General features: G+C 37.5%; 3 protein-coding genes across 4 annotated transcripts in view; 2 read left to right on the top strand and 1 right to left on the bottom strand.

The window, feature by feature from the left end:
* The first annotated feature begins 2,229 nt into the window (after nucleotides 1-2,229).
* On the top strand, nucleotides 2,230-3,620 carry LOC127958026 (histone H1). Its single transcript, XM_052556808.1, has one exon. The coding sequence runs from the start codon at nucleotides 2,302-2,304 to the stop codon at nucleotides 2,917-2,919; it is 618 nt and encodes a 205-aa protein (XP_052412768.1). The 5' UTR covers nucleotides 2,230-2,301; the 3' UTR covers nucleotides 2,920-3,620.
* A 449-nt stretch (nucleotides 3,621-4,069) lies between these two features.
* drd7 (dopamine receptor D7) lies at nucleotides 4,070-6,000 on the bottom strand. Its single transcript, XM_052556801.1, has one exon. It carries the CDS (start codon nucleotides 5,727-5,729, stop codon nucleotides 4,389-4,391), a length of 1,341 nt encoding a protein of 446 aa, XP_052412761.1. The 5' UTR covers nucleotides 5,730-6,000; the 3' UTR covers nucleotides 4,070-4,388.
* Nucleotides 6,001-7,065: 1,065 nt separating this feature from the next.
* Nucleotides 7,066-18,726, top strand: part of LOC127958015 (lysyl oxidase homolog 2B) — a 28,779-nt gene continuing 17,118 nt past the window's right edge. Inside the window, exons 1-4 of one of the 2 annotated variants that reach the window (XM_052556793.1) lie at nucleotides 7,066-7,194; nucleotides 9,513-9,882; nucleotides 10,445-10,620; nucleotides 17,986-18,197. In XM_052556793.1, coding sequence (XP_052412753.1) covers nucleotides 9,543-9,882; nucleotides 10,445-10,620; nucleotides 17,986-18,197 — 728 coding nt within the window. In that variant the 5' untranslated portion in view covers nucleotides 7,066-7,194; nucleotides 9,513-9,542. Of the gene's footprint in view, nucleotides 7,231-9,512; nucleotides 9,883-10,444; nucleotides 10,621-17,985; nucleotides 18,198-18,726 lie in introns of both variants that reach the window. The other variant, XM_052556794.1, reaches the window with a different exon arrangement.

Genomic DNA, 18,726 nt, shown 5'->3' with positions numbered 1-18,726 from the left:
GAATCCATATTAATGCATTATTTTATTTTATACGGTTTGTTCCCACAACACACTGTCTTGTTTTAATTAGATCACTACTCAGGTTTTAAAATAGCAAAACAAAATCGAGCTGTTTATGGTCATGTAATAATTGTCATTAATACATGAATTAGTACTTGTTCTAGTATCAGACTTTATGATTTGATCATGAATTAATTTGTGAAATCAGTAAACCTTTTGCTATTTCTATATTTACTTATAAATTTACTTAAAATACTATATAATTACTAATTATAAAAACTACCAATTATAATTAGTTTTGAGTAATAAGAAATTGATTTTAATAATAAGAATGAATATGTTCTTAATCATAAATAAGCAATATGGCACTAGAAGTTGTGCCGTATTGTTATTTATAGCTAAAAAGTTTGTCACGTGGAACAATCTCGAGTGACTTGTTTTTGTTATTGCCTTTATAAAACGATTGCATCATAAAGAGTTTCTGCGGTCTAAAATGGTGTCTGATATCATAAAGCGTGCCTTTCCTTTCTCTGCTTATCGGTTTATATTGCCTATCATGTTACACTCAACAACATCATCCAATATCACTACACAGAGGACGGACGATAGAGGATGGTTATTTTGTTGCGTAAATGTTTTTTAATGTCCGGGACTTTATCTTCAAGCGGAGGAATTGCGCTTAACATATTTGCTTAGTAAAATGGTTTAATAAAATTCCAAACAACACAATCGATTAAGCACAACAAGATTCATTTATCTTGGATAATCGAAAGTCTCGGCCTGTAATTTGTGGATTTCAATACACAAACAAGGTGTAGTCTTTCTAAATGGTAACCATGCTTTAAATGGCGTTGTTAGGCACAACATACAGCGGGATTGACCGTATTCACGAATGCTAGGCTACTTCTAGGCCTTACAGAAAAAGACACATTTTCATTAAAACATAATTTTATTAAGCGAACTCATTAAGTAGTATTCCATTCTTTCGCAGGCAGACGTAACAGAAAGCAGACAAAAATAATCGCTTGGCATAAACGAGTCGAAGTAACGGCTACTGACCGATCACCATCCGTTTTTTAATTTGTTTTTTTACGGCAAGTTAACGATTAAGTCGTATTTATCACAGAAATTGGATTTTTGTGCCCTGGGCCATGTTTAATATTTCGTACTAATAAATTTAGTCACTATTCCACAAGCCTCCAGGTAGGCTATGCTATAGTGATCAGATGTTAAAGAAGTAGGCCTTCACCTAAGAGTGAAGATTCTGTAACACGAATTTATGAAATATTTAATACGTGTGACAGATAAAAGCAATAGTTTTATTATTTAATGTCGATCACAGTGCACAAATTGCGTGCAGCAGTTGTTCTCCGCGGGACAATGAAGGAATGTGGATAAAATCCTCGACGTTATTAAGCCTGTTCGGATAAAAGTGTCTAAGTGGCCTTTTACAACCACTTAATCTAATTATAAGAATAGGTGTTTGTACATATTATAATGTTGCAAAAATGGCCATAAATTGATCGATACAACATTAAACACTAAAATAGCTTCCCCCTGTTATGGCACTCCTCGACGGAGGAGAACACTTTCCCTTTAGACAACACAAGCACCCGTTTTATTACTAACAGGCAACGTCTTTATGTGTTAAATGTTGGCAACGTTGCAAATATATAAGTTACTCGAATCACGTACTGGATGTACAGATTTGATTATTAATAGATCATTGTCGAAAGAATCGCCATGAGATTAGGGGAGGCTGAAATGGCGACAGCGCGGATCTGTGTTACCTTCACTAAAGAAAAACGTGTCAGTTTTTTATTCCGTGAGCTTTCTTCGTCTAAAACCACCGCAGATGTATAGATTAGGGTCTTCTCTATGCAAAATGTCCATCATTTTAATTGTGCTTTTCGAATTTTAATATATAATCTACAAAAGAACAGAGGAAGTGCGATATTTCCCGCTGTGACTCGCACCAAATTTGTACGCGTTTTTATTATTTTATAATAAACCAAGCGATGTTTTGCACAAAACACAAGCTGCCCACAAAAAGGAAAGACTCAGCTATCACTACGTTGTTTAAAGTCTAAAATCCGTCGTTCTCTATCGCAAAAAACCTTGTGTTTTTCAAGATCAGAAAACACATCTACGAACGACTCTGTCCTGTCTAGAGCGTCGGGTGAGGTGGTTGAGTCTATATGGTTCTCATCTCCCGTTTAAATCCCGCCCTCAGCTGGATGTAAACATTGTTTGTTTGACAGCTCTGTACTACGCGACGTCGTTTCCAAGTTTACTGAAACTATGGCAGAAACTGCTCCTGCTCCCGCGGCTGCTCCGGCTAAAGCCCCGAAGAAGAAGGCGACAAAGGCGAAGAAGCCTGGACCAAGCGTGTCCGACCTTATCTTGAAGACGGTCACCGCTTCCAACGAGCGCAAAGGAGTTTCACTGGCGGCTCTGAAGAAGGCTTTGGCAGGTGGTGGATATGACGTTGAGAAAAACAACTCTCGCGTCAAGATTGCTTTGAAATCTCTGGTGAAAAAGGGGGCGCTTGTTCAAACTAAAGGCACCGGAGCGTCCGGATCTTTCAAGGTGAGCAAGAAACCAGCCGCCAAGAAGCCCGTCAAGAAAGTTGTGGCGAAACCGAAGAAACCAGCCGTGAAGAAGGCGGCGGCCAAGGCGGCGAAGCCCAAGAAGGCAGCAGTAAAGAAACCTGCCCCGAAGAAGTCTCCTAAGAAAGTAAAGAAAGCGGCTGCGCCTAAGAAAGCCACCAAAAGCCCCAAGAAAGTGAAGAAACCGGCAGTGAAGAAAGTTGCAAAGAGTCCTAAGAAGGTCAAAGCAGTGAAGCCTAAAACAGTGAAGGCTAAAGCCGCAAAGCCCAAGGCTGCCAAAGCGAAGAAGACGGCTGCTAAGAAGAAGTAAACTGCCAGACTTTACTCCATAAACCAAAGGCTCTTATAAGAGCCACCCCATCTTCACAGCAGTGCAAATATTCCTAATGCATGTAAGAAGGCTTATGCCTTTTTGAGACTGAGAAAATGGTTTTTTGGGGTGGGATGTGACACTTTTTGAACTGTCTTGTTGTATGGAGTCTTACTGCTTCTAAATATCACCAGCGCGAACGAGCAGCACAAATATTGCAGTGAAAGACTTTTATCAAGATCGGTTTGTATAAACACGTGACAGTCTCTACCTCTGTACCTGTTGCACAAAGCCGATTACTTGGTGTAGATTTTCAATCCTTCACAGATTAGACAGAAGAGTTCGCTGGTTGGGAAGCGTACAAAATGTGCATACATTAACATATATAAGTAAATTTTGTTTAAAGTTTGTATGTGACTTAACAGGATGAGTGCGTTTTATCACTATGTCACTATGATTCAGGGTATATTTATATTTTGTACTGGATTATACTAGACTTTCCTGTAAATACAGCAAAACAGAACAAACATTTAATTTATTAATTGTTAATGGTATGTTGAAATTTGCTACCAGAGGCAATATGCACCCCCCCCCCTTTTTTTTTGTATACTACTGTTCTTAACATTTACTCATAAACCTATATTTTGTCCAAAATCTGTTTTAGTACAAAACTCCCAATAAAAACAAATATGCTATCAGAAGATGAGTGCTCGTTTGTTTTCTTTATCTGCTTAAGAGAAGGAACATTAGTGTTAATTTTAATGTTTTTAAATTAAGGTGAAATGTATTTTCTCATTAAAAGTCATTCAATATTTTGGGTTGACCTTTGGTGTGTGTGTGTAAAAAAATTGATGGAAACATGATTTTAAAAGAAACATGACTTTTCAGTATCACTTGCATTAGCTTGAATAATTGAACTTAAAGTGAACAAATCCATTCAATGAACAGAATCTTTTTTTCAGACAAAAGGTGACTGTTATGACAGACTGATAAGTAAAGATTCTCAATTCTCAGAATAATTGCATGAAATCACTTGATCTCATATTTTCATTTGATCTCATATGCCATGCTCAGAAATAAAGGGGGGTTGGGGGGGAATAAAATCAACCTGTCAGTCTGTCAGTGCATTTTCCCTTCTGGAGTGAATAGAGGAAATTTCTAAGTCAGGTGTTAATAATTTTCAGTCAAATCTTCAAGCTGACAGACATGATTATTATTTCCTCCATGAACACATTTAACTGAAAAAGACTGCATATTATTAATGTAGAAATGAATTGATACTGCATCATGAGAATTATACGTAAAGCTCTTTATAGAATCTTTCTATGGATACCTCACATTGAGTATCATGAGCAGAGTATAGATACAGCACTCAAAAATTTGTCTTAGCCTTTTCAATTACTCATATTCTTACTCAGTTTAATACACAAAAGTAAAATTATTTTAAAACCACACAGCATATTTACAGATTACAATATTCCAGAGATACTTGGAGATTCGCTTTCATTATGAGCCACAAGAGACACTAAATCATCTTTTGTAAATGGTAGGATTTTATCCAATGATAGTTCTGTTTCTCCATGACTTATCATACGAGGCCTTTCCCCATATACAAAGTTGCATTCAGCCTCATAAGGGACTTCAGCCATCTGTGACACTGTATCAAAGCGCACGTCTTTATCACTTTCCTCTCTGACAGCGTGCGGATGCAGACAGGGATGACCGAAGAGGTGAGCATCTCGAAGGTTTGTGGAGTCACGATGGTAAGACACCAGCTCATTACTGAAGTCAACCGTTTGAACCGTATTCTGAGAGCACAGCTTCCCACATCCCAAGAGGCTGGAAAACGCTTTGCGGAATTCTGCATTAAATGCATAAACAACAGGATTCAAGGTAGAGTTCGCCCACCCACACCACACAAACACATCGAAAGTTGTCTTATTGACACATGGGATCTGCCCGGCGTTGTGGAGGCCAGGGTCACAAAACGGCACCATGCAGTTAAGAATGAAGAAAGGGAGCCAACAGCAGACGAACACACCCATGATCATTGACAGGGTTTTCAGGACTTTGGTTTCCCTCTTAAATGAGCTTTTTAACTTCTCTTCAGGTGCTTTACTGCAGCTCTGGCAGGACTGAACATGCTTAATGGTGCACTCTTGCATTGATATCCTTCGGATCTGCTTTTGCGCTATGAGGAAGATGCGAGTGTAAGTGACAATCATTATGGAGACAGGGATGTAGAAGCTGATTAGAGATGAAGTGATGGCATAAGTGCGGTTTAAACTGGCATCGCATTTCTCAGCCATTTCTCCCAGGTCTTCTTTATGGCGGAGACTCTTATGCCAACTCAGCTGCACAGGAATGAATGAGATCAGAACTGAGAGTGCCCATGCCACTCCAATCATGACATATGCCACTCTTCTTGTCATTTTCTGCTCGTAGCTCAGTGGGATAGCAATAGCCCAGTAACGATCCACACTTATGATGCACAGGTTAAGAATAGAGGCGGTAGAGCACATGATGTCAAAGGCTATCCATACTTCACAGAAACTGCCGAATGGCCAGAAACCCACAATCTCTGCAGTTGCCTTCCATGGCATTACAAGAGAGGCAACTAAGAGATCAGAGACGGCCAAAGACACTACAAACACGTACGCCACTTTGGAGCGCAGATGACGGAACCGTACCACTGCGGTGCACACCAGAGCATTCCCTAGAAAGGTGGAGAGCACGAAAATGAAAAGCAGACAAGCAGTCGTGGAGCGAGTTATTAGCTCTGAGACATAACCTTCAGTCTGGTTTACCATCTTCCGGGATGTCCTTATTACCCTGGCTGCAGCCTGAAAAATGAAGGCTTTTGATCAAGCATCCGTTCTTCGGGGTGCATTTGCAGAGAGTTTAATATCGAAAGACTTCAGGAGTTCATCCATTAATGAAAGAGTTGCCTGTAATTGAACATTTCTGAAATAACCTTCGCTCCTTCCTTCAACCAGAGAAGTGCGTGAGGATACAGTGCAGAGGGTGAGACTAATGATCTTGGAAGTAGGACTACGGGGAGGAGCCTAAATACAGGAGAGAGGGAGACTGTGACTGCTGTCATGTATATAATGGGATATGTTTTTTTTTTATTTACTTTTTATATATTTTGTTTTAAATCATCAGGCCTTTTAGAAACCATTCTTATATTTATTATTAAACAAATAAGTAAAGTGGAAAATCGTGCTTCTCAGGAAACATCTGCTATCCGACCAGTGAAGTCTAATTAGCATTTCTGGATTAATTTACAGTTTTGTCCCCCTAAATGGACCGTTATCCACAAGATGGCAGTATAGCCTACATACATTAATATCACACACTAGAACATACATCTGTTCTAGTAATGAGAGGTCCGACTCAATTCGGAGAAACGATTCTTTTGAAGTGTTCGTTTCAAAGAAACCCTTATGTTCAGCTGTTGTTTTACGTCATTGCGTAATTATGTCATCACGTGCTCCCTGATCAACTTTTATTTATTCAGATCAGCTTACAGCCATGATTCAGTTAATAGAATCTAAAATAATTTTAATGCATTGGCATTAAGCAATTTCGTATGTGAGTTAAAACGGCAAAACATTCTGCTGCATTATTTTTATATGGCAGAAATATTAAAGCAAATAAATGGGTGGATAGTAGTTTGCTATGCAGAATTCAGCCAGAATTCCAGAACGAATACTTCAGTCCGGTTTTGTGAACCGGTACAACGGATTCACTGCATATCGCATCAAAAAAATTTTGGTCAAGAATTGAACATATCTTTGAGGTTCAACAACTAATGAAATAGGCTACATTCATCCGAACCAAAATTGTTTGTATACACCAAAACTTATTTGTATCTATTTTACCATACAAGCAACAACACCAACCTACAGAAGTAGTCTTTAAATGTAGTTTGCCTCCAGAAAACTCTCTAAAATAAGTGCTCTAAAATAATACATAATAAATAATTTAATCCAACACCATTATTATTAGTATTATTTTGATCTAAAACAACACAGTTATTTTAGGCACGTACATAATGTCTGTTTCTTCAAGAATTGCAGTTATGTTGTGGTCCGTGAGGTCACCAGCCCACAGAGGTGGGCGTGAGGGGGCAGTTCAACAAGGCGTAACTTTGTTTCGACTTTCCTGAAATTGTAGGAGATCAACCAGTGAAAGTTTAGGGGATGTGCAACAGCTGAGAGAAGCAGACATTCACATTCGGAGGACTATTCTACTGTGAAACTCGCAGCAAAAGTAAGCTAACAGCAGCCTCTGCTTTACTTCATTAAGGTATATTTTATAATCGAGTTTTTGCTTACTTCAAAGAATATAATCATAGTTGTACTGAATATTACGCTTTAAATGCGTTACCTGACATACAGCATGTTCTCTTGTAAGATAGAAACGAGAAAAACAATGCTTACATATGACGTCATGCTAGAGTCAGTGGGATAGCATGCAAGATGTAGCTATATGACTAAATGAGAGAAGTTGTGTCATGGTCTTGGTTTATGTGATTTCTTAAGATAAAATTTTCACTCAGATGTTTTAACAACCTGTTCACATTATTAATAAACAGTACATCCTCTGCGAAAGTGGGTATGTGCCTTTGCTTTTGGTTCAGGTAGAACACTGGGTTATTGTGTTTGGGTAGTTTTACACAGGACTGTGACCCCTTGACATGTGAACCCTATCCTGTCTGAATCCTGTTCATGGTGATCTGGGGAATTGCTGTCTGGAAGTGCAAAATAGAACAAGACAAAAACCCGGTATTAGGATAATTAGGACAGGAATGTGAGGCAGTTCCAAAAATGGTTCAGAGCAATAGGTCTTGTCCTGGCGAACAAACCTATACCATATAAACTTCTGAACATTTCCCCTTTGTCTGTGTGATGGGCTTTATGCAAATTCACTTTTATACCATTAGCATTTTTGAAAGAACTGCCAAATTAGCTGCTGTAAAGAAGAGGATGGGAATTTTGGCTAATTCATTGGGACTTCTGGGGTCCATGTCTGTTTGCCACACGCATTTGGACAGTCCTGAGACACTGAAAATATTTAGAAAGATTTATTTATAATTGTGCAATTTAGTTTACTCATTAAGTTTAGTTTATGTTACAGGCTTCAACATTTTCAACATCTTCAACATCAATAACGTTTGAGCGTGTTTGAGAAAGTGAGCGGAAGTCTTAAAAAGTGCTTTTGTAGAAGTGCCTCTTTTATCTTGGAGTGGCAATCTTAAGGGAACACTTGGAAGCATGTTTTATTATATATATATTTTTGTGACTTTTAATGTGGTTTTATTAACAAAGTTCGGGAGAAGCACGATCAGATAATCATCCAATTTGGCACAGGTGCATCTCGTTTAGCTAATCATCTTAAATAGCACGCAAGCGTATATATATCCAGTCTTCCTACCTACTGTCCCACGACAGTTTTTCGGCAACCCTCCTCCACCCCAACTCCTCACTTCTAATCTATTTATCCCAAATTAGGGATAGGGGGAGTTATTTAGGTTCGGGCTATGCTCCGGGCCCGGACCCCTCCCCCAGGACAGCACGCCAAAATATGCCTACTATTTGCCTTCAGATTAGATGTAAGGGTGAACTCGTGAAAGACAGATGCTTACATTCCAGTGGGTACTGTAGAACCAACATGTCTTGAAAAATCATTATTAATATATATATTTATTTCTGCACAGTGGGGTTCAAATATTTTACAATCCTAGCATGTATTTATTTTTTAAATGTAATTTTTTAAATAATATTTATTGTCAAATTATATTATCAGCATTAGAATTAAAGGTAACTGAATTGGAAAAACAGCATTGCACATGTTGGTGCAAAACCTTATAAGCAATGTATATATGTATGTACTGTATATATATTTGAAAATGGCCTTTTGTTCAAAGACTTCACAATGTCACAAATTTGCTTATTTGTTTTAATGTAAAACTAGTGTATAATCCTAAATAATTATGATCCAGTTTACATCCTAAAACAATCTATGTTTCTAAATTTAATAAAAAAAAATCAATTAGAATTTTGCATAAAATGTTTGTCACCCCATTCATGAAACCAATTACCTCATCTACTCATGCTTACCATAATTCCTTCAGTACATCCTCCTGTGATCTCAGAAAGAGAATATCTAACACCCCAATCAAAGTGTTAACTGTATATTCAGATAAGAACATGGTTCTTTTAATTGGTATTCAAAGTGAATTTTATATTTTTTTGCTTAGGATGTGGCTAATGTAGATGAATAGCATGCCACAGTGTGGACTAAACAAGTCTCTGTGTCATCGGTATTGCGTTCTTTGATGTGAGCTGATTTGGTGATGGATGAGAATTCCCATGCTATTCCCTTTGAGCTCACGACTTTGATAAAAGTGCTTTTGATTAAAAAAGTACAGAAAAATGACCAGCTGGAAGTCTTAAAATGCATGTATTACAACTGTTAGCATCAATAATGTCTTTTTGTGCTGCATTTTAAATAATAATAGCAATAGAAACTAATTCCATTGCTTCACTTTAACTTTTTTTTTTTTTTTTTTTTTTTTTTTTTTGCAGGCCATAAAAACCTTCTGAGTCTTTATCATTATGCTGGCCCTCTGGTCTGTGTCATTTGTACTATTGTGCGTATGGAAATTCAGTCACGCACAGTATGAGCACTTGGGTTACCTCCCTGGCTACCAAGACCCCGCACCGGACCTTTATACTGCTCCAGAGCTTCCTAAAGATATACCCAGGATACAGCTACGTCTGGCAGGAGAGAAACGCAAGCACAATGAAGGGCGTGTTGAGGTCTTCTATGACGGGGAGTGGGGGACTGTGTGTGATGATGATTTCACAATTCACACAGCCCAAGTTGTATGCAGAGAACTGGGTTATTCTGAAGCAGTCTCCTGGTCCCCATCATCTAAATATGGAAAGGGAGAAGGTAAGCTATAGTGTTTGGAATGATATCATGTGAAACTGATGCATTTTTCACAATTAAAATGATTTGCAGAGCACTTGCAGTCACCAAATTTTACTCACCCTCAAGCCACGTATTGCTGCTCACTGACAAAGTGAATTGTTTGCCATCAGAACAAGAGTCCAAATAGCTGATAAAAGCATCACAATAATTCAGAGTCATGTGAATTACTGTGGTGTTTCTGTCAGATGCTTGCAGTCTTATTTTGATGGCACCCATTCACTGCAGAGGATCCATTGGTGAGCAAGTAACATAATACTGAATTTATTCAAATCTGTTTGAACGAAGAAGCAAACTCATCTACATTTTAAAAAGTCTGAGAGTGGAGTACATTTTGGAAAAAAAAACACCTTTTTGACTTCATTAAATACCAGTGTTGTGGACTATTAGGTCATAAAAGCTGCATGCATAATAATTACGAAAGAATTATCAAAATAGTGAATGTCAGCAATGAAAATTTATATGCACTGATTAAAAACAAAAAATAAATGGACTGAGTAAAAATAAAAACTTCCTGTGTTTTTAGGCCGTATCTGGTTTGACAATGTCCACTGCACGGGGAATGAGAAGAGCTTGGCCCAGTGTGAGTCTAATGGCATAGGTGTGTCTGATTGTAAGCATACTGAGGATGTCGGGGTGGTTTGCAGCGACAAGAGAATCCCAGGATTCAAGTTTGTTAACACCCTGACCAACAACATCAATGTAAGTGAATTCTGTACAGATGTGTTGCTTCTGTCACTGTCTTAGACTATTCAGAGGTGTCATGTCCATTTATTTTTTTAAGGCAAATGGATATAGAAATCAACATCCAAAAGACAAAATATTTGTACAATTATGTTACATGACTATTGTAGGTACAAAATTAATAGTGCCCCAAAGTCTTTTGAGGCCTAAATATGTCACTGACGTGTGTGTGTGTGGTTAGGAGAATCTGTGCAAAATTTTACAAAATATTACTTTGTCAACGCAACCAGTTTTAGCATTTACTGAAAAATGTATTATATATTAATTTAAGTGTCCCCCTTTTGTGAAAATGACTTTTGCAGCTGAAATGCATGCTAGAATATCTTTTTGCAGCGCAACCTCTGATTCACAAATGCACTTTAAAATGCAGAAATAAGTTTGACCTGTCGTTTAACCTTGCAGTGTTCAGTCCTGAAGGGTTTAAGTTAACTTGTTTCTGTAAGCTAAAGAATTCATGGAGGACTGAATCTATGCAGAACTTATAGGCCTAAAACTCATACTACATACTCATACTCATACTATGTGTTTTTAATTTGGTTCATAATTCATAATTGGGTCTTGTTGGCAGTAAAGTTTTCTGCTACAGGCCCCCCAAGATATAACTTTCCAGGCAGAAGAAATTAGGTGTGGGAAGCTTCTGAAACTATTGTTGCTTTTTTCCTCTGATCACTTTTCCAATTGCTCAGTGCATTCTTTTCCATTAATTTTCTCACCCAGAGCTAAGTAGCTTGTTTTTGCTAGTTATGAGACAATGGAATGTTCCAACGCCTTTTTGTCACATATTTTATGCTACCCAGATTTATGCTACTTGGCTTTGTCTAAAATCATTTCTATGTCCAGTTAAGAGTAATAACAGGATTTGTCCCCATCCTCTGTCTCTTTTCAAGCACAAGCTGCTCAGAGCCGGCAGTGTCATCTTGAAAGAATGCATTAAGCATGCAGAAAATTTGTTCATAATAGTCGCTCTTTTGAACAAATAAAGTTGTAATTCCAGCCACAGATTCTAGAAGATGTGACAAATAAGATTTCAGAAAGTATTGTAATTCTTAGCCAAAGCCAAATGGAAACCTCAATGAATGCCCATCTCAGCATTCATCACAACTCTAATTTGCAATGAGAAAATATCTGAAAATATACTTACACATAAAGTTTTTAAGTATTATCGGGAATATATGAGTCAAGCAAGGGCTGGGGGTAGTCTAGACGTCTTAGATTAGCTTCTATTTGGTTTCCAGCTGAGAAACCTGGAGAGAAAGCCAGAGTCAGCTTTTCCATCTACTGATAGCCTACACAGGCCCCACATTAAGGCAGTTAAATCACAGGGAGGTTTACCATAATGCCGGCTATGTTCAAGTCATGTGGGAATGTTCATAGGCAGCCCACTGTGGCCTTCCTCGAGTTAAAATGGGAAAAAATGATGTAATGTATAAGTGTGGTGGTGAAATAGTGGAGGAGAGTCCAAAGTTGAGACTTCAAAAGAACAGGCAGACAAGTCTTGAGGGAATACATGAAAACTATGTTTTCCAAGGTAGTGGTATGGAATAACTGTTGTCATAAAAAGTGTTATATTTTGACAGTATGTGTAATAATACGCTGATCCCCTTTATCAGATGCACGGATCAAATTATCTTGTCCATTTGTTTTAGACCAAAAAACCTGATCAAAGATACAATGTACTTTTCTGAACCCATCCAAAAAAAGCAGTTGTCCACTTGTTTACAGCAAGACTAAGAGGATTGGCTGGTCAAATCTGTGGATATTTTTCTACCACCTAATTTCATTGTGTATAAACAAGATGTTCTCCCTGTTTGGAAAGAATCACATTTCTAACTTTGCCACTCTTTGATGTTTTGGCATGGTGATTTACATGACATTGTTAATGTGTTTCATCTTGAAGGAATAGATCTGCTACGCTGCTGCTGCTGCGGTAGAGCAAGTACCAAAACTTGTGACTGCCGATATATCCACAACATGCTGCTGTGAGCATGTAAGAAATACTGTAATATATGTGTAATAACCCCCATATCATACATGAATCACCCCATAGCAGATTGGAATTATATAAACTTCATAATCGTTGGGAAGAAGGAGGCGGGAACTGGCGGATAATCAAAATCACAACTTTAATAACAAAATAAACACAAAACAGTGCGACAGCCCCTCACTGATGAGTGTCGCGCACAAATAAAAATCAAACACAGAATAAAGCCCAGGCCTGGTCCTCTCTCGTCCTTCACTGTCATCGCTCCTCTTTTGTATCGTTCCGATCTCCTCCGTGGGACTCGAGCAGGTGTCGCTCATGTCCAATCACTCCACCGGCCTCGCTCCATTCCCATGGCTCTCGGCCCCGTCCCACTCGTCACACAGATCTATACAGATGGCGCTGGGGAAGGTGGAGGGTTTCTGAAGCACGCTGCAACTGCTACAGCAAGCTCTAGCCAAGTATTTGAATGTTGTGCAGGAAGCTCTTTGGCTGCTGATACAAAAAGAACCAATCAGCTGTGCCATGTGATGATGTCATTATGTGAGATTGAGTTAGACCTATCGGACTGCTTCATCTAGTGTTTCATGGCAGAACTTTGGATGGTTAGGGAGTTAGCCAATTGTGTTGATGCCCTTTACTCCATTTATTTAGTTGTATACATGAAAACTAAGTTAATCCATTTAGTTAATTCTTATAAATCCAGGCAGTCCAAGCCCTGTATAAATCAGGACCAATGCTCTTGTCCACCATTATCATGTAAGAGTGGGACACGCAGAAGCAGCTGGAAGCCTGTACCATGCAGACACATGTTATGCAATACCTTGATTACAATCACAGGGAGTTTGTGCACTTTATGAGGTTCAACTTTTCCATCTACTTCCATCAGCTTTTCAGGGGAAGTTGCATTATTTATTTTTTGAAGAGTGATGACTGTGTTTCTTTCAGCTATCGAGGATTATAGAACATTCAAAGTGATACAGCATACAGTTCTAGTATTTTTAAGGTAAGAAATGCGTGTTAGAAATTGTTAAAACTTTTACAGCAATTAAAGATAAAAATGGTCACCACCACTTAATCTTGAACAGATGCTGCTGATCAGGTCGGAAACTCTAAGGCATTGTTTTTCTAGTGACTAATATGTTCCTCATCTGTGGAGTCTGGCCCAGCATGAACAATTATTCTTACTCTACAGGTTCCATGAATCGCAAACCTTTATTATGTAAATGTTATGCATTATATTCCCTATGCATTAACTGCACACGTCAAAGGTCGAAATGTGACTGTCATTCCTTACCTTTGGGTAGATAAAGGGTAATATTCTTGGTTAAAAGGAGTCTAAAGTAAATTTGAGGTAATGAACAGAATGCCGTAGATGCTCGATGTGTGTCATATAAAAAAAAAAAAAACACAACATAATATTCCTTAAACTACTCTACATTTCAATGATCTGTCATTTGCTCAGTTAGCAGTTTCTTTGCTATCATAAACAGTTGCTTTTCTGTCTGTTTAAATCAGTTTTCATTGTTTATTCATCTGTCTCTTCTCCCCTTGAAGTTACATTCTTTAGGGGAATGACACTCCCCATTAAGCAGGATGTTTATCTCTTAAGTAGCATGTGTAAACTCTGAAATTGAAAATCAAACCACAGCAATGTGACTAGCGGTATCATTTACAGTGGGAAGAGTTGTTCTTTCAGTCTTAAGCCTTGCATTCAATACTTTGTCATCTTTCATTCAGTATATCATGTGACTATTGCTTGTGGTTTTTGAAGCATATTTTGATTTTGACCCACGTGGAATAACACATTTTTTACATTCCTGAGGATTCCAAGATTTCTGTAGATTTAAAAGTTCTCCTTGAAAACCGACACCAGTTTTCAATGTTGTTTTTTCCTCAGAGTTCTTGTAGGAGACTGTTAGGTCTGCATGAATTGCTCACAGAGTTGCAGTCAGTAAAAGAATAAAAAGCCAATTAAACATGGGCACCAGATCAGTGGAATGGACCATGCTACTCTAATCTTGCTATTTTAGGAAACAGATAATCGTCGCTTGTGCTTTGGCTCTCAGTCTGTCTAACAAGACAGGCCAGGGCAGTTGTCCAGCAAAGTCCAAGTTTTGTTTGTTAACTGCTGTCCATCTACCCTGTTTTGAAATGCTCAATAACAGACAAGAATATGGAAAAGCATTTTGTTTACAGACTGTTCTGTTACAAGTTGGGGGAGGGGAATTGCTAATAGGAAATGGGCTCCATCTGCAGAGGAGGCATTCTTTAACATGTCTTTGCAAAAGTTGAAAAAAAAAAAACAATAGCCATCCTTTAACAACAGAAGAGTTTTTTTGTTACAATGCCTTTCATCCATCAATCAACAAAAATATCTACCATTTGTACTCCTTTTATGGATTTCAAAAGGGATTCATTAAATTTTCTTCTTCAGTAAAGTTATTAAAAGTGGTTAAAGATGCAAAAAATCATTTCTGCTAGTCTTTTTTTTTTATATATATATATAGTTTTGTAATTTGCATTCGGTTTAGATTTGGAGAACATGCTCTCTCACTCTTCTTCTCATTTAAAGGGAAAACAGTGTGGGCTGTGTAACATTTTCCTTTTCACAATCTGTCCACTGGCCAGTGGAAGAAGGCCTGTCAGTTCACCACTTGCGCCTCTGACTCCTTCTCCTGTATGAGCAGTAGGAGGTTTCTTTTTTTTCTTTTTGAAAGACGGACTAGCCTGCTGAGACACTTACGTTCATCCATAGAAAGACAAGCCCTCACAAATCGATATCCCAGCTGCTGTGTTTTTCTTTCCTAGCTGCAAAATCCCCTCCTCTTAGTTACCATGGAAGCCAGCCACACTTGTTTAGGAAATCTTTTTCTTCCTCTTTTGTGCTAATAAATCACACATCAGAAGTTTGTTTGCCTGTTTAGAAAAGAGTTAATTCGAACCCCATGTAGCTCGGAAGTGTGCACTGGTCTTTGAACTCACTGGTCAAGTCACAAAGTCCCTCAAAAAATGGAAAAACTCATTTATCAAAATTACAAAGTTACTTTCCTACAACACATGGAAAATCTTTTTTTTATTATCCATCAAACAGTTTGTTGTGCAACATATTAAAAAATTCATGGTGTGTTGGGAAGTTTCCTTTTTGCCTTTATATGCAATTTTAGTTGGTGTTCTCCTGTAGTTTTTTATTTGTTTATTTCAGCCTTTGTTGGGAATTCTTTGTTGCATCACACAGTAGCTTAGATAACACAAACTGTTTATGAAAAGTTTACCTGTTTTTGTGCCAAGTCACAGAAACCGCGTCTATATTTTCATGTCTTTTGCTAACCACAGAGTCCGATTTAGATTTTGGAAACACATAGTTCTTTGTTAAATCCGTCAATCTACAGCTGTAACTGCTTGGTCAGAGACATTAGAAAAAAACACTGACTATCCCATTCACAAAAATGGCCTTTCTCTTCATTTACAGAAATACCATTTGATATTTTTGAGTGTTTGGTTGTTCAGTTGTCCGCTTTGTTTTGCCACATGTTAATCCACTATACTGCATTCTCATTCCTTGTTTGAATTTACTGACTTCAGCTTGCATTAATTGGTTGATTTGTTTTTTCTTCGTGAAAAACTTAAGTTGTTGGGGGATCCGAGAGGAAAGAGCCTCCCAATGGTGACCACTTCATATTCTTCTATACATTTAAGAAAAAATTATGTTCTACAGCAATGGTTCTTCAACATTTTTCAGGCCAAGGAGTCCTTTTATACCTGTCCATTGCAAAGTAATTATTTTTTCATTTTAATTTTACTTACTACAATTGTATTGTGTGAGAGACAATAAAAGACAACATTAACATCTTCAGCTTTGGTTCTAGTTAACTTTAATGCTTTGTTTTTATTTTTTTTTGGTTTTGAATATAACTGTTTTCTATTTTAATATATGTTCATTGTCTTAATTAAATTTTATGTAATTTATTCCTGTGATGATGAAAGGCTGAAACCTCAGTCGGTCATACTACTATGCTGATTTGGTGCTTAAAACGGTTTTGCAGCTTAATATTTTTGTGGAAACCATGATAATTCTTTTTCAGAACTCTTTGCCGAATAGAAAGTTCAAAAGAACAGCATTTATTTAAAGTAGAAATGCTTTGGAACAATTAGAATGTCTTTACTCTCAACTTAATAGATCCTTAATCATAAAATATATATTAAAAATCTAAAATTTTACAGATCCCAAACATTTGAATGGTAGTGTATTTAAAACAAATGTAAACATAATTCATAAATATTAGGTCAAACCATTTTTAGCAAACCTCCTCTGTTGAAGACTCTTGTTCTACATCATAAGGTAAAAAGGGCAATAGAATGTTTAGGCCACTATATTTGCTGAGCTCAGCATCTCATACAGTCTTTCTCAACTCAACCCACATGGTCTCATTGCATCGGTATCTACTGCTAAAGCTCTTCATGTAGTCTTAGAGTCTACAGAATTTGGTTATCTTCATTCCTTCTGACATGCCTACACTGGTCAGCATTCGAATTGGATCAAAACCTTTCATCAAAGTTGTCCTAAAACCTTAAACGAAAATGTGTTCTTGTCTTAGGACAACTTTGATTAACTTTTTTGATCCACTTCAAATGTTGACTACTATAGATTAGATACTCCCTGAAAGACTTTGCTGTTAGTCCTTATAGTCAATGATAAATAAAAAAACTGCATTAAGATGCTGTTATACAAATCTAATGTCATATGATGAAGTAGCATCTGATATTCAGTGTTGCATAATATGTCCTCCATGTGCTACAGTTTTCCAGACTCCCCAATAAATTTGGGGAAAGAATTTCCACCACACACCTTTGCCTGATTATCAAGGTGTCTGGGATTATTTGATGTGAGCTTGAAAGCATTAACCTCTTCTTTGCCTTTTTATCCATCTACTATATACGTCAGAACCCATTAAGTGCATTTTTACAGTCTGGCTACAGACGTGAATTTTCGTTGGCTTAAGGGGAAATGTGGCTGGAAGTTTTTTTCACAGGTGGAGCAGGTCAGCAGGTCCTGTGATGGGATGTTTATAATGAAGTGAAGAACTGTAAAACCAATTTAGTTTTATCTTAGCGGTGGTTAAAGTGTCCAGTAAAAAGTTTCACAACATGGGTATATTGAATAATGCCGACTTAGAACAAATTGAAACTTAGAGGGAACCTTGTTAAATAGGTCTAATATGTCAGTCTGGCCTGAAGTTTGTGACCCTGCAAATAGTTTTATTGCAAATACAAGAATCAATGTATATCATAAATCGACTTAAGTTTTGCTGTAACAATACTTGTTTTCTTTTGCCCCTTAGAGTCTAAACATTCAGGTGGAGGATGTTCGTATACGGCCCGTCCTGTCATCATATCGTAAACGTATCCCAGTGACACAGGGCTATGTGGAGGTGAAAGATGGAGGCAAATGGAAGCAGATTTGTGATGATGAGTGGACACACATGAACAGCAGGGTTATCTGTGGCATGTTTGGCTTTCCTGGAGACAAGAGATACAATACCCGTGTGTACAAGTGAGTTCTCAGTTTCTCTTCCTTTAGAAGATTGATTTTTTTTTTCTACATAAAAGCAAAAGTAACTTTGGTGACCTCAGAGAAAATATTTACATGGAGGTACTCCCTTTGTGGTAATAAATATCATACTCAAGTCAACTTCCACGACGGCAAAATGGAAACACAGTGCAGATGGAGTCAAGTCTTTTATAGATCCAGGGACTTTGTGAACTGACGTATGAAACATATGCACATTTCTCAAAATATATGAAAACCTATACATGTTTTAGTTTTGTGGACAAGTGAACTAAGTTATACAATATACGAGTTTTATCACTAAACAATTTTTTTTCTGAATGATGATGGACTGTAAATTCAAGGAAAATCATTCTAAAATATTGTCTAAAAAGCAGGACATATTAAATTTACATTACATTTAGTCATTTAGCAGATGCTTTTATCCAAAGCGACTTACAAAAGAGGACAATGGAAGCAATCAAAAACAACAGAAGAGCAATGATATAGAAGTGCTATAACAAGTCTCAGTTCG

The sequence above is a fragment of the Carassius gibelio genome, chromosome B5 (genome assembly GCF_023724105.1).
Source record: "Carassius gibelio isolate Cgi1373 ecotype wild population from Czech Republic chromosome B5, carGib1.2-hapl.c, whole genome shotgun sequence".
Taxonomy (NCBI): Eukaryota; Metazoa; Chordata; class Actinopteri; order Cypriniformes; family Cyprinidae; genus Carassius; species Carassius gibelio.
Note: the sequence above shows the minus strand (reverse complement) of the source record. Positions and strands in the feature narration are given on the sequence as shown.

Bases quoted from the DNA above. Each gene is read 5' to 3' on its own strand.
- drd7 (XM_052556801.1), bottom strand. From the start codon at position 5,729: ATGGTAAACCAGACTGAAGGTTATGTCTCAGAGCTAATAACTCGCTCC.
- LOC127958026 (XM_052556808.1), top strand. From the start codon at position 2,302: ATGGCAGAAACTGCTCCTGCTCCCGCGGCTGCTCCGGCTAAAGCCCCG.